We start from the raw sequence: 13,616 nt of genomic DNA, 5'->3' as shown, positions 1-13,616 counted from the left end.
CATTCAACCCCTTATACAACTGAGTGATTGCTCTGAAAACATAAATTAAGGCACCTGCTCCTTTAAATGCCAGTCTCTTTCTGTGGCATCTGGACCTTCTGCCTGAAACCTAAGCATCTGATCAAAGCTAGCAGGACCTGTTCCCCAGGATACCACCCAGCCATTGTGCCCACTTTCCTACCCCCAGCAACCAGGTGATCAGCTATTCTTCCCGAGAGGTCCTAAGGTTCCTTATGACCCTACCTCCCACATCACCAGCCAGCCACACATTCGGAATGTATATTCATGGTAGTGCATGCCTTTATTCCAGCATAACACTCAGAAGGCAGAGACAGGAGGATCTCCACAAATTTGGGGCCAATCTAATCAGCATAGGGAGCATTTGTACTACAATAGAGAGACCCTTTGTTCAAACAAAATAAAAGTATTAATCATTCTGAACCCCTTCAGAGCTCACCTGTTCTCTCAAGAGCCCCTGCCTTCCCAGCTGGAACCGGCCCCTTCCTTTTCCGTTCCTCAGGAAGGCAGGTAGTGGGATTGTTCACCTCCTGCGTCTATGTCCCTGCAAGTCAGGTGACCTTCTCTTTGAAGGAGTACCTTGTCCTGGTCTGGGCAGCCACACTCACATGTCCTTCTTACCCCACAGATCAAAGTAGAAAACCAGCATGACTACCAGGACATCACGAGTGTGGTGGCCATGGCCAAAACCTACGCCACCACTGAAGCTTTTATCGACTCCAAGTATGACATCCGCATACAGAAGATTGGATCCAACTACAAGGCATACATGTGAGTCAGTGGGCAGGGACTGGGAGGAAGGTGGGAGTGGCCTACTTCTACCATGATGCTGTGTTTGTTTGTCCTTTGCTTCTGTTGCAACTTAGCCCGATAGACCTCTCTATAAAGGTGTGTGTGTGTGTGTGTGTGTGTGTGTAGATTTGTGCAAATCAAGGAGTCATTGCTGAAGGGTTGGAATTCACTTCGGTATGAAGCTGTATGGCCTGGTGTGTGGAAAAGCAATCTGTTAATTTCTGGAACCAGCAAGACTCATTAGGAAGTCACGCCAAATTCTCTGGTTGCAAGCAACAAAAACTGCTTCTGAATACTACATGTTTTGTCTTTAAGAAAATTCATGATAAAATCATGGGTAATTGGAAAGTTTAAAAAACAATCCAAAATCCTGCTAAATTACTGATTTCGGAAGCATTGGAATTCAGGACGGCCCCGTGTACATAGCAGTGTGCGTGGTTGATGCTCACGGTGCCGATGGTGAAGAATCCACTGGAGTCTTTTTGAAGTACTTATCTCAGAGTGTGATCTGTCGCTTCCGTTTTGGTTGAGGGCAGAAAACCACTATGGCAAATCCAAGCAGGAAGACAGGCAAGTTGAGCAAGATCAGGGCCTGGCAGAAGTGGAGGTGCTGCCTCTAAAGGAAAAGCTATGAATGCCAGGTGACAAAGGCAGCCCCCTGCATCTGCTTCAAGTCAGCAAATGGTGATCTAACCTGGGACTGAAGCCATCAGTTTCAGTGGGACTCTAGAGCAGGAGGAAAGGCTGGCTGTGTCTGGGTCTCTGTGCCCTTCACTTTGGAATGCTGTTACTGTTTCCACTTCAGACAGGGAGACCCAACAGTCAGCTTTATGCAGCACTGACTGTGAGCACAGCTCCATATCAGGAAACTGCAGTGGTCAGCCATGGACCATTGGGCAGTCTGTCTATCCGAGTGCTTCTGTGCAGCATAGCTTTTGCCTGAGACTCCTGTGGGCAAGCCAAGCTGTCACCTGCTTCTGTTAAGATGTCAAGTCAAACAAAGCTGTGCCTATTCATGAATGCATTGTCTGCCATGACCTTTTACCACCTGGATTGCCTAGGCCATTGGAAAAACATATCTCTGTGTAAAGGGCCAGGCAGAGACCAGGGAGATAGGTCATAAAGACCTAAGTACAATTCCCAGCATCCATCTAAAAAGATGTGATGGTGCATGATTATAATCCCAGCCTTGGGGAGGACCCCTGGGACTCACTACCCAGACAGTCTAACATAATTAGCAAGCCCCAGGCCACAGTGAGAGACTCTGTCTCAAAAACCAAGGTCAATGGTTCCTGATGAACAACACCCAAGATTGACCTCTGGCTTCCATGCTCACTCACATACGTGTGTGTGTGTGTGTGTGTGTGTGTGTGTGTGTGTGTGTGTGTGATCTTAAATAGGCCTGGGGGAGGGGTAGGTTCAATGAGTAAAGCATTTGGTTTGCAAGCACAAAAATCTGAGTTCAATCCCCAGATCCCACATAAAAGTACCAGGTATGAGGCTGGGTGTGGCGGCGAACACCTTTAATTTCATTCAGTATTTGGGAGGCAGGTGGATCTCTGTGAGTTGGAGGCCAGCCTGGTCTACATAGTAAGTTCCAGGATACCAGAGTTGCATAGTGAGGCCCTTTCTCAAAACACAAAAGTAATAGGTATGATCATAAGCCCTTATAATCCAAACACTAGATAAGCAGACGAAGGCTCTCTGGGGCTCCCTGACCAGCCAACCTATTCTAATTGTTGATCTCCAGCCAATGAAAGACCTTGTTGCAGAGGAGACAGATTTCTGAGGATGACACCCAGGGTTCCCCAGCCTCAACAGGTGCATATATGTGTGTGTGTGTGTGTGTGTGTGTGTGTAGGGGAGATTTTAGGCTTTGAGACCCATGCACTTGATTGCAACTGTACCATTTCCTGAGACACTGGAAAAGATACATGCAATTGGCCAATAAGGACACAGTCCCATAAAAGAGATAAAGCCGATTTCCAAGGGATAGTTCTCTTCCACCCTGTCAGTCAACCACCCAGTTCTTTCCCCCAGGGCAGGCCAGAGCTGTTACAGCTTTACATGTTCTCTCAGAGTGTCTCAGGGGATTAGATCTCACCTACAGACACACACGCGCACGCATACACACACACACACACACACACACACGCATGCACGCACAAATGCACGCCGCCCCAATCAGGTGCATTCTTGAGGCACCATGGTGTCATTTCCTTCCTCCCTTCATTGTTAGAATTTGCATTCGTCATTGATGTCACCTTGCCCCAGTTTCTTTTCCAAGGATTACCTCATCGCTGCATTCTTTGAACTCTTCTGGCCTGATAGCTCCAATTTGTCATTGGTTACAGAGATTCTTGGACCCTGGGTTGGTCCACAGCCAAGGGATGGGGCTCATACCACACTTGAGCGGCGAATGTCCTCCCTGCCCATAACCGTTCACCCTCCTCTGGCCCACATCCTGCTCCGCACTTAGGCCTTTCTGCTAGCTACCCCAGGGGTGTCACTGCTGGCAAACGCTCCTAATGCACAGCCAGGACATACATATGCATATTTGCCCGCTCGGATACAAGCATCCGTGATTATTTCTCTATAGATCCATCTGCATGTGTAACACTCTAATGAAGTCACACTGCTGTCTGGACTTTCATCCAGTACCATGTGGCTCAATTGTGCCCTCCTGATTGCTGTCTGTTCTTCCTATGCCGGTTAAGAAAAAGCTGACTTCCCCCGTCTGTCACTCACTTGACCCTCATCCATGTGAACAGTTTCAGCCTGTGCCTGAAACAGTGGGAAACAACTCTACCAACTCCAGCACGTTCAGTCTTCACTCTTGTCCAGAGTTGCTCAGCCAGGAGCTTCTCCTCCACCTGCGAGGTTTTACGTTTGGTCTTATGTACCCCCTCCCCAAGTTCACATTGAAAATCCACCCCTTCTCAAGTGATAATCTTAGGAAGATGGGTCAGAGAGGGGATTATGCCATCAGGGTAGAACCTTCCAGAAAGCAATCAGCGCTTGTTCTAGTTCCATTCTGCTACTGTGTTGAAGCACTCTGAACAAAATCAACTTTAGGGAGAAAAGAATTTATTTCAACTTCCCTTCCATCACCGAGGGAAGTCAGGGCAGGAACTCAACTAGAAACTTGAAGCAGAGACCCCAGAAGAACGCTATTTGCTGACTGACTTATAGACCCATGCTTGGTTAGCTTTCTTATACAGCCAAGGACCACCTCTCTAGGGAATAATGTCATTCACAGTGAGCTGGGCCCTCCTATATTAATTAACAGTAAGGCAACCCCCACTGACATGCTCACAGGCTGGTCCAGTCTGTCAGTTTCCCAACTGAGATGGCTTTTCTCAGGTGATTCTAGGCTGTGTCAAGTTAACGGTTAAGGCAGGTATTCCTAGAAAAAAAGAACTCAGAAGGGCCCCTTGCTCCACCTGCTACGTGAAGACATGCTAAGAAGGCACAGACTAAAAAATGGGTCATCATCAAACATGACTCTTTAGGCAACTTGAACTTGGACTTCCATGCCTCCAGACTACAAGAAATGAATCATTGTCTATAAATCACAGAGCTAATGGTCCTCCCTTACATCAGCCCAAATAAATCAAGGTGATTATAGCCCAGGTGGATGCTTTGACCACAACCTCCATTCCGTCCCACATCCCGCTGGCTGCATCTCATTCAAGTCAAGGACAAGGGCCCTTCCATACACGTGTGATTAAGGAGTCAAGGGTTTGTGGAGTACAGTTTGGGGGCGTCTGCTGTTAATAGAGAAGAATAACTCTGGTGCCATCCCCTTCAGTGGGGCTGATTCAAGCTGATGCTTGTAAAGCCCTTGGATACACAGCTCGGATGTCCAAAGCTGTCCTTGGGTATCAGCTCTCCCAGTTACCGCCCTCTTGGAATGAGAGCAATCTGGCTTGAGTTCCTGCTGTCTCAGCCCTTGGAATGTCTTCTTCTTTATCTTTTCTTGCTAAAAATAACAGCACAACCAATTGTACTGAGAGGTTGACGGGAATGTTTCCTCTTGTTCACGTAGGACCCCACTCAGGCCTATAGTTATTCCCATTTTACCGAGGAAGAAGTTAAAAGACTCGGAGATGCTGCCCATGGCGTATTACTAGAAAATGCTAGCACCACAATGTTCTTCAGTCCTTACCCTCTTCCACCATCAACTCACTATGCCAAATGCTGTTCACCTGCCAAGGCATATCTCAATGGATAGGTAGGTTCTGGAGCCGCATCCAATGATTTCAATGCATAGGTTCTGGGGCCTCATCCAGTGACTCTGGGGTTTCTTTTGCATCTCTGGAGCCCATATCCATTGATAATTCACCAGGTCAGTTCTCTGACTCAAACACAGTATAGACAGGAAGGGAATAGCCTAAACAGGGTGCAGTTTTACACTCTTCGACTGAGCCATATCCAGGCTGACCCTGTGAGCATTGTTGTCGTAATTTTTGTCAGCTTGACACAAACCTAGGCATACCTAAGAAGAAGGACTCTGTTGAGGAATGGCCTCCGTCAGATTGGCCATGTTAGTGTGTATGTGCGGAGTTTGTTTGATTACTAATTGATGGAGGAGGACCCTACCTACTGTAGGTGGCACCATCTCTGGGTGGATGGGCCAGGGCTGTATGAGAAAGGCAACTGGACTGGAAGAGCACACAAGGAAGCAGCATCCCCAGTGATCTCTGCAGCAGTCCCTCTTCACAGCTTCCTGCTTGAGCTCCTGCCTGGGCTTTCCGCAGAGATGGGCTGTCTTGGTGACAGCTCATCTCTGGGCTGTAGAGAGACATCATGTTCTATTGTTCTATTGCTGTAGGGAGACATCATGAAGACACCTATAAAACAGAGCATTTAATTGGGGACCTGCTTACAGGGACCCCTATGTGTCTGAGGTTCTTCCCAGCATACATCATCCCTCTCCCAGTCAGTAACTACCGAGCACCTACTACGTGCTGAGTCCCATTGGAACTGTGTGCCCAGAGGACAGAGCAAAGCATGTTCTCTGTTTTTAGGGCTTCTCCCCCATCAGGACAGTTAGATGAGCACAGTGCCAGGGGGAGAAGAGGAAAGGGAAGCAGGGTAGGGCATGGACTGCCATATAAGGACTGGACAAGAAGGTGTGCTGCAAGGGAGCCATATTCAGTCCAGGAGGTTTGCTACAAGGGAGTCATATTCAAATGAAGCCTGAAAGATGAGCAAGGACTTAGGAAGGAAAGGTGGTAACAAAGGCCACCAGGGGCAAAGGGGAGAGTGAGTGTGTAGGACAGAAGCCATACATGGGCAAGCACTAAGAAGGACGACAGTTGTGGCTGAAGTAGAATAAAGTCCGAATCAGCACGGCAGGCAGAGGTCACAAAGGCTTCCCATCTCTTCACCATGGGAAAGTAATCACTTCCTCCCTAAGATCATCTTTTTCCCTACATTTAGAAGCCTATAAAAAAAATCCCAGAATCACTAGGTGGTACACTGCCCTAGTTCTCCTCAGAAGCAAGAGGTCATGCCTCTTACTCATTTTTCCATTGTTGTAACAAAATACTTGAAAAGAAGAAAGGTTTATTCGGAGTCACAGTTTCAGAGGGTTTAGCACATGGTTCCTTGTCCCTATTGCCTTGTGCCTGTGGTAACATAGTCATGGAGGCTGCTCACATTATGGTGGCCAGGAAGCCAAGAGAGGCAAGAAGGACTTAGGTCCCTTCCAGGGCATGACCCCCAAGACCTAACTTCCTGTTCCCAGGTATCACTTGCTGAAGATTCCCACACCTCCCAATAGCACCGCAAGATGCTAAAAGTCAAGCCTTAGGAAGAACGTGAGCAAGGAAGTCAGGATCAGAGGGAACCTTCATCCGATGATAGATGGAGATTGAGACAGAGACCCACATTGAAGCACTGGACTGAGCCCTCAAGGTCCAAATGAAGAGCAGAAGGAGGGAGAACATGAACAAGGAAGCCAGGACCGCAAGGAAGGCAATCACCCACTGATACAAGGGGACTGATCTAATGAGAGCTCACCAAGGCCAGCTGGACTGGGACTGAACGAGCATGTGATCAAACCAGATTCTCTGAATGTGGCTGACATGGGGACTGTCTGAGAAGCCATTGACAATGACACTGGGACTGCTTTTGTCTGCACATACTGACTTTTTGGGATCCTAGTCTGATTGGATGCTCACCTTCCTAGACCTGGAGGGAGCGGGGAGGAACTTGAACTTCCCACAGGGCAGGAAACCCTGACTGCTCTTAGGACTGGAGAGGGAGGAGGAGAGGGAGTAGGGAGAGTGGGAAGGTATTGGGAGGAGGGGAGGAAATGGAAATTTTTATAAATTATTAATAAAAAATAGGGAAATAAAAAAAGATTACGAAATAAGTTCAGTATGGAGAAAATGCTTCTGTTCTCAAGAATAAAGTTCCCAGACACACAGATCCGCTCATGTGGAAAAAAAAAAAAGTCAAGCCTTACCATGTGGGGTCTGAAGTGGGGACACTGAGGCACCAAAGTTTGTACCATTTTATCTGAGCAGCCTTTTTAAAATTTCAGTTTTAATCCAGGGGCTGGAAAAAATGGCTCAGCGGTTAAACACATGTTATTACTCTTACAGAAAGCCAGGATTTGCTTCCCAGCACCCACATGGCGGATAATAGACTTCCATAACTCCAATTTCTGTGGGTCCAATGCCCTCTTCTAAGCTCTGTGTGCATTGCACACACATGGAGCACAGCGTGCAAACAAAACACACACAAAAAAAAAATAAAATAAATAAAAATATAAGGAAACACAATTTAATCTTTAAATTTCAAAAACATTTGGCAAACAATACACAATATTCAGGAATAAGTAAATCAGTCAGCATTAATGGAGATTACAGAAAGAAACATCAAGTTGAGGACAGGCTACAGATCCAAAAGTACATGCTGTGTCTATTATGGGCCAGAGGTTTGAAACAACATCTCCTAACCACCAAAGGGAAGAAGAAAAGCAGATTAGTGGCAGAGATCCCTAATATCCTCAATGTGATCTGTTCTAACCCAGGAGAACCTCCATCTCTGGAAACTGGAAGGCCAACACAGGTTCTGCCATGCTGGAGCAGGTGGCCATGACAGAGAGGTAAGAGACAAAGGTTATGTGGAGAGAGACACCAGCATCCATGAGAATGACACTCCAACCTCTGTCCAGTGTCCCATAGAGCCGTTTGCCAGTTTGCTGTCCCTTATGGTCAGCAGCAACAACAGGGCACCTGTCAAAATAACACTTACAGATGGTAAGGTTTCAGAGAAGGGAAGTGGTTTGCCCTGTGTCCCAGAGGTCAGAGTGGAACACTGAGATCCTGGCTTCAAGTCCAGAGATTTTCTGGGTCCTGCCCTGCTGCCTCGGTAAGAGACCGAAACCTTCATCAGTCCCCAGTTGCTTGCAAATAACTGGGAGAAAACATTTGTATTAGACCATCAAAAAATGGATATAGGCCTTCCTCAAACCATCTGAAGAAGGAAAAGCCAGTTCCCCCTAAATTGTGTGTACTTTGGGGTGCACTGTAGCTGACAACCTACAAGTCTCCGTCCCACTAGGCACTGCTGTGTGACCTTCTCAGTTGAGGGAGGTCTGGGCATCTGCTCTCTGAACCAGTCACACTCCTTCCTAGGAGATCACTGAACGCTGCCTGCGAGCATGCAGCAGTAGTGGTCACAGCATGCGCTCTACGGTCAGTAAACACTGAGAGCCTACTGCGTGCACAGTGTGCTGAGCAGAAAAGAGGCCACGGCAAAGGGCACTGATTCGATTCTCTCCTCTGAGAACCATGGGTCATCTGTAAGCATCAGAACATAGCACATTAGTTTGAGCTTTGGGGATGTACCAGCTTTTGTTGATGAAAACCCAAGAGGCAGGCTTTCAGGAGAGACGTAAGACCTCATCTCCACTGACATCAGTTCTTTCACAGCTGTGTCAGGTCAAACTTCTCCAACCATGGTTCACAGCATCACCAGGCTTAAAGTCTCAGGGTCAAGTCCGACAGAAAGAAACCATCTTTCCCCGTCATTTCATCCAAAGCCTGAAATGGAACCTTACTGACTGCTTAGCCAGGCTTGGGATCATAGGATCATCCCTAAGCCAATCGCTGCCGGAGAAGGCTGTGGGATTGTGTTTGGAGTGGGGCCTGCCTCTGTTTCAACAGTGACTGAGTCTCAGGAAGGATGTAATGCCACATACTGAGAAGTCTTTAGTAGGAAGGAAAGTAATTGCTCCGCCTATGTTAATGAAAGCCACCTTTCCCCACTTGTCTAAGGGATGACACAATAATGCTAGGGCAGCATGAGCCTTGAACAGCTGTAGAAGAATAGGGAAGGAGAGAAGGGGCACCCAGTGAAATTTAGGGAAGGAGAGACCAGAGCGTGGTTCCTGAAGGAGCAGGTACCAGCATGAAGGAGTGGGACCCTGAAGGAGCTGGCTTTTGTTTCAGCTTTACACAATGTCACAAGCAATCACCGTGCACTAGTTTTAGACCTCGGCCTTGGAGAAGGTGGTGGGGAAGAGACACATTAACCCTGCCCCTATGGAACTTCCAGTTCAGGGTCTATAAGCTCAAGAAGCCAGATGAACCAAGGTGGGTGCCCCTGCCCCATTCTAGATAAGGTAACAGACAGTTCTGAACTTCTTCTGAAAACTGGAGGCAAATCTGCATGCCGTTAGAAAGGCTAACCACGGCAGAAGCCCCTGCCAGGGTGGATACCTGCCTTTCTCAGCAGGCCCAGCTAGGAGATGCAGCTGCCATCTGGGAACTCCCTTGTACCAGCTAATCTTGTGAGGTTGTGCTAAGTACCTGGCACACTCCTCCCCCAGGTGGGGGGGCATTCATGGACAACCAGTGCCCTCTTCTTCGTGACTCTTGCAGTCAGTAAATCTTACCCTCTTCCTGGCCTCAGAAGTTTATGGTGGGGACCTCCAGCACATCACTATCCTGTGGCTCTGCTCTGTCTCGAGCCACAAGGATGACTCCAACAGGAACCCGGAAGACAGGACGGGGTCTTCCCCTCAGCCTAACATGCACTGTCCCTCAGACAGTTGTGAGGTGTGCCCATGGCCTGGACAGAACTCCCTGGTCCCATTCCTACACTTCCAAAGTCTCTGGAGTCCCTTAAGCAGGCCCAGGCCCTCCATGGTTCCTCATTCTGTTTGATTAGCGCTAGTCTAACTGGTTGAAGGGAGGACCTTTCCCATATTTCCTGGCCCCTGGGGTTTCTGGCCCAGGGGTGATACACACACATAACTTAGATGTCCATCGTTTGAAAAAAACCTTTGGAAACTAGTTGCCTCCAGTCCTAAGTCTAGACTTGTATCTCTCTTGGGAAGAACCTGACTCATAAGTGTGTCTCAGGCATAGTGCACCTTGAGCACATTGTGTCCCTTGAGTCACCAGCGCCAAATACAGTAACTCTAACACCTGGCTCTCAGAAGCCTCTCAAAGCCCCAAGGATCAATGTTGTTGCCAAATGTGGCTGGGCATCAGTTAGAGCATTGTATGCAGCACTGAGACTAGGTAGAGACCACCCAATAACACAGGGTAGAATCCAGAAGCTGCCTGTTTATCTGTACACGGGCTTCATTATCTTTGGAGCCCCAAGCACAAGAAGCATCAAATAAAGGAAACGGAGGCATCAGGAAGGAAAGGCTCATCCAAAAATCACCTAGAAACTAATACGAAACATTCAGAACACAGGCCAGGGAGGCAGGTAAGTCAGTCCGGAAAGCACTTACCACCCAAGAATGAGGGCATGGGTTCCATCCCCAGATCGCACCTTTAAAAAGCCAGGCCAGTATGGCAGAATGCAGCTGTGATCTCAGCACTGGGGGAGAGAGAGAAACAAGAGGATCCCGGGGCTCACTGGCCAGCCAGCTACACTGTTCAGCAAGCTCCACATGGAATGGGAGACCTTGTCTCAAAAATTAAGGTAGGGGGCTCCTGAGGAACACCCAAGGTTCACTTTGGGCCCTGCCGCTCATATGTGCAATTTGTGCATACATGTGCTCCTACCCAATATGTGTTCTCTCTCTCTCTCTCTCTCTCTCTCTCTCTCTCTCTCTCTCTCTCTCTCTCTCTCTCTCTCCCTCCCCAGTTCTTCCATGTCAAGTAAAAACAGACACACTGGGGCAGGCTCCAAATGAGGGGAAGGAGGTTTGCTTCCAACCTGGACACGGACACGATCTGGGACTGGAAGCCACACTGTTAGTTATTATTCTCTCGGCCTCAGCGTCTTCACCTGAAAGCAATGCGTTCAACCCTCCCTCCTTGATCAGTTTGTGCTAGAATTAGAAAGAATGAGGAGTTACCTGCCATGCACAATAATGGTTCTTTATCCTGACTTTTACTCCCAGCACACTCCTGGCTGCAGTTGGATCTTTCGAACTAGGGTTGGGTTCTAGTTGGAGATCTAGATGACCATGACCATGTTACTGCCCTGCTGTATAACCTCAGAAAGAGACCTTCTCTCTAGGCCTCAGTGGCCCCTGGTGGATACGATCAAAGAGTGGGTTCTTAGAAATTGTCAGTCACACTCCCTCCTCATTCCAGGTCACGTGGCTCAAACGTACAAACAGATCTGAGAGCTGGAGTGTCCCACATGACCTCAGAGAGTGGGGAGAGAAGCAGGGACATTAACACAAAGTCCCCTGTGGCCACCAAATCTAGTCCACAAAGAAAGCCAAGTGCATGCCCAGAAGATCTCCCCAGATACAACCAACCCCTTGTCGCAGGGTCAAAGTTCACAACCCAGATCTGTCCCCAGCAAAGCAAACTGGCCCTGCAGCTGTCAGTCACAGGAATAGGAACAAAAGCAATTGGTCCAGAGGGCCAGGCCCCCAGGAAAGTCAGGAGCTGTCTGAGGGAGCTCCCTGCCCCCATGTCCCTCCCACCCCCACTCCAGGAGAATGAGGTCCTTTGTCCCCCACAGGCTCTTGTCTGGCTGGGGCTCTGAGCAGGGAGGGTAGCCTGGAGGGATTTTTAGAGTCCTTCAAGCCGCTTTCCCAAGGGAAAAGGACTACAGGGGTGGCTGGGTGTCGGGATGGCCCTGGATGGGGGCAAGGCAAGCTTCCTGCTGCTGCAGAGTTGAGGTCCGGGGACAGCCAAAGGGTGGTCATGGGTCTCCAAGACCTCCTGGTTCTTATTCCTTCTCTTCTTCATCCTCTGTCCCTGCTTCTTGAGTGCCCCCACTCCTTGGCCTTCCTTCACTCCTCTGTCTCCCTCTGACCTCTTGCCTTGCTTCTTACCCCATGCTCACTGTCAGTCTGTCTGTCTTTGCAGGTACAGGCTATGGGTGGACAGCTGCTCAGAAATGTTCGGCGGCCTAGACATCTGCGCTGTCAAGGCTGTGCACAGCAAGGATGGGAGAGATTACATCATCGAGGTGAGAAATGGAGCAGGAGGGCCCAGCCTGGACCATCCCAGCAGGAAAAAGTTCCGAACTGACCAACCCCCAGCTCTGGCCTGCCACATGTAGCTCAGGGTATAGGGAGTCACCCAGAGTGCTTCATGTACCCACCTCAGCTGCAGCAACAGTGGGACAGTGGGAGCCTTCCTGCTCAGCACTCTGACCTCAGAGTTCAGAACTCGGGGCTCAGTGTTCCCCAGCCTATCAGGCTAAGACTCCACACAATTCTGTACCAGTGTCCAGCATCCTCAGTGTTCATGGACACGACACGAATGCAATTCCCTTACCAACGTGCAAGGTTCTATCCTTAAGTTCTTTCAACACACGTGGGCTCCAGAAGGTTCTTTAGACCAGGCATGGGGTAATCCCGAGACACAGTCTTGAGCACAGCAGAATTAGCAAGCTGTGAGAGAAGATAACATTAAAAAAAAAATGGCAAAGCATTGTTAAGCAAAAGGTCACCCATTGTACAGAGTGTAGCTGCGGGGAGAGACGCAACTGCCAGAAATAGAATTGTAAGAGATGTTCAAAGGTGGGTCCTGGGATCCAGAGCCGCTCTAAGGACTCTTTGGCAGCCCATGCATCTCTCCGTCCCGCAGTGTTCTCTTCCCTCTACAACCCCTTCCTACTCTCTCTCCTCCAGCTCCCAGCCCCCAGCACTTCTGCAGCTTTAACCTGAAACACCCTGGTGGCCTCAGGGCTCCCCTCCAATCTCAGCAACCAGCTCGACAGTCACATGCGGTCCTTTCTGCCCACTCCTTCCATGAGGCTCACTTCTCAACCCCTAAGGCGAGGGAGGAATGGGCTTACCCTAGGCTAAGACACGTGAGGGGAGCCCTGTGGCCACCCTTCCCCTGCAGCTGTGACCACAGGAGCCGATCAGTCCTCCAGTCCCTCACGTCCACCCCACTGCCCAAGGACCAACAGGCAAAGAGCATCGGGTAACTGAGTGGGTAGGAGTTTGGCACCTTAGAAAGGCATACCTGCAGGTCAGGGAAGGGCTGCCTTGGCAGTGGGGGTCGAGGGAGCCGAGAGCCCAGAGCCAGAGACAGTCTCACTAGCTGGCTCACCAGAAAGGCTGGGTGCTACCACCAGTAAGAGGCATCTCTATGTAGGATCCCATCCTTGCCTCAAGTCGGGAAATACTCTTCCTCCAACCATTCCCAGAACAGAAGTGAGCGGAGGTCCTCCTCACCAGGGACATTAGCAACTCCTGGCAAACCACCCAGCATCACCTTTCCTCACTAGGACACTAGACATGACTCTGGTCTGGGCGCACACACACTCATTTCTTCACTCTGGGCCCTGGGCTTGAAGCCAAATGAACAGGGCTCAGATGTGGCAGGGGAGTAGGAAAGGGCTGCTATCCCATT

General features: G+C 49.2%; 1 protein-coding gene across 1 annotated transcript in view; it reads left to right on the top strand.

The window, feature by feature from the left end:
• Nucleotides 1-13,616, top strand: part of Syn3 (synapsin III) — a 413,622-nt gene that overhangs the window by 382,188 nt on the left and 17,818 nt on the right. Inside the window, exons 8-10 of the mRNA XM_087902074.1 lie at nucleotides 647-789; nucleotides 7,856-7,930; nucleotides 12,117-12,219. Of these exons, the coding sequence (XP_087758200.1) occupies nucleotides 647-789; nucleotides 7,856-7,930; nucleotides 12,117-12,219 (321 nt within the window). The remainder of the gene's footprint in view (nucleotides 1-646; nucleotides 790-7,855; nucleotides 7,931-12,116; nucleotides 12,220-13,616) is intronic.

Source organism: Myodes glareolus, chromosome 26 (assembly GCF_982192425.1).
Source record: "Myodes glareolus chromosome 26, mMyoGla1.1, whole genome shotgun sequence".
Taxonomy (NCBI): domain Eukaryota; kingdom Metazoa; phylum Chordata; class Mammalia; order Rodentia; family Cricetidae; genus Myodes; species Myodes glareolus.
This window is presented reverse-complemented; position numbering and strand designations above follow the sequence as displayed.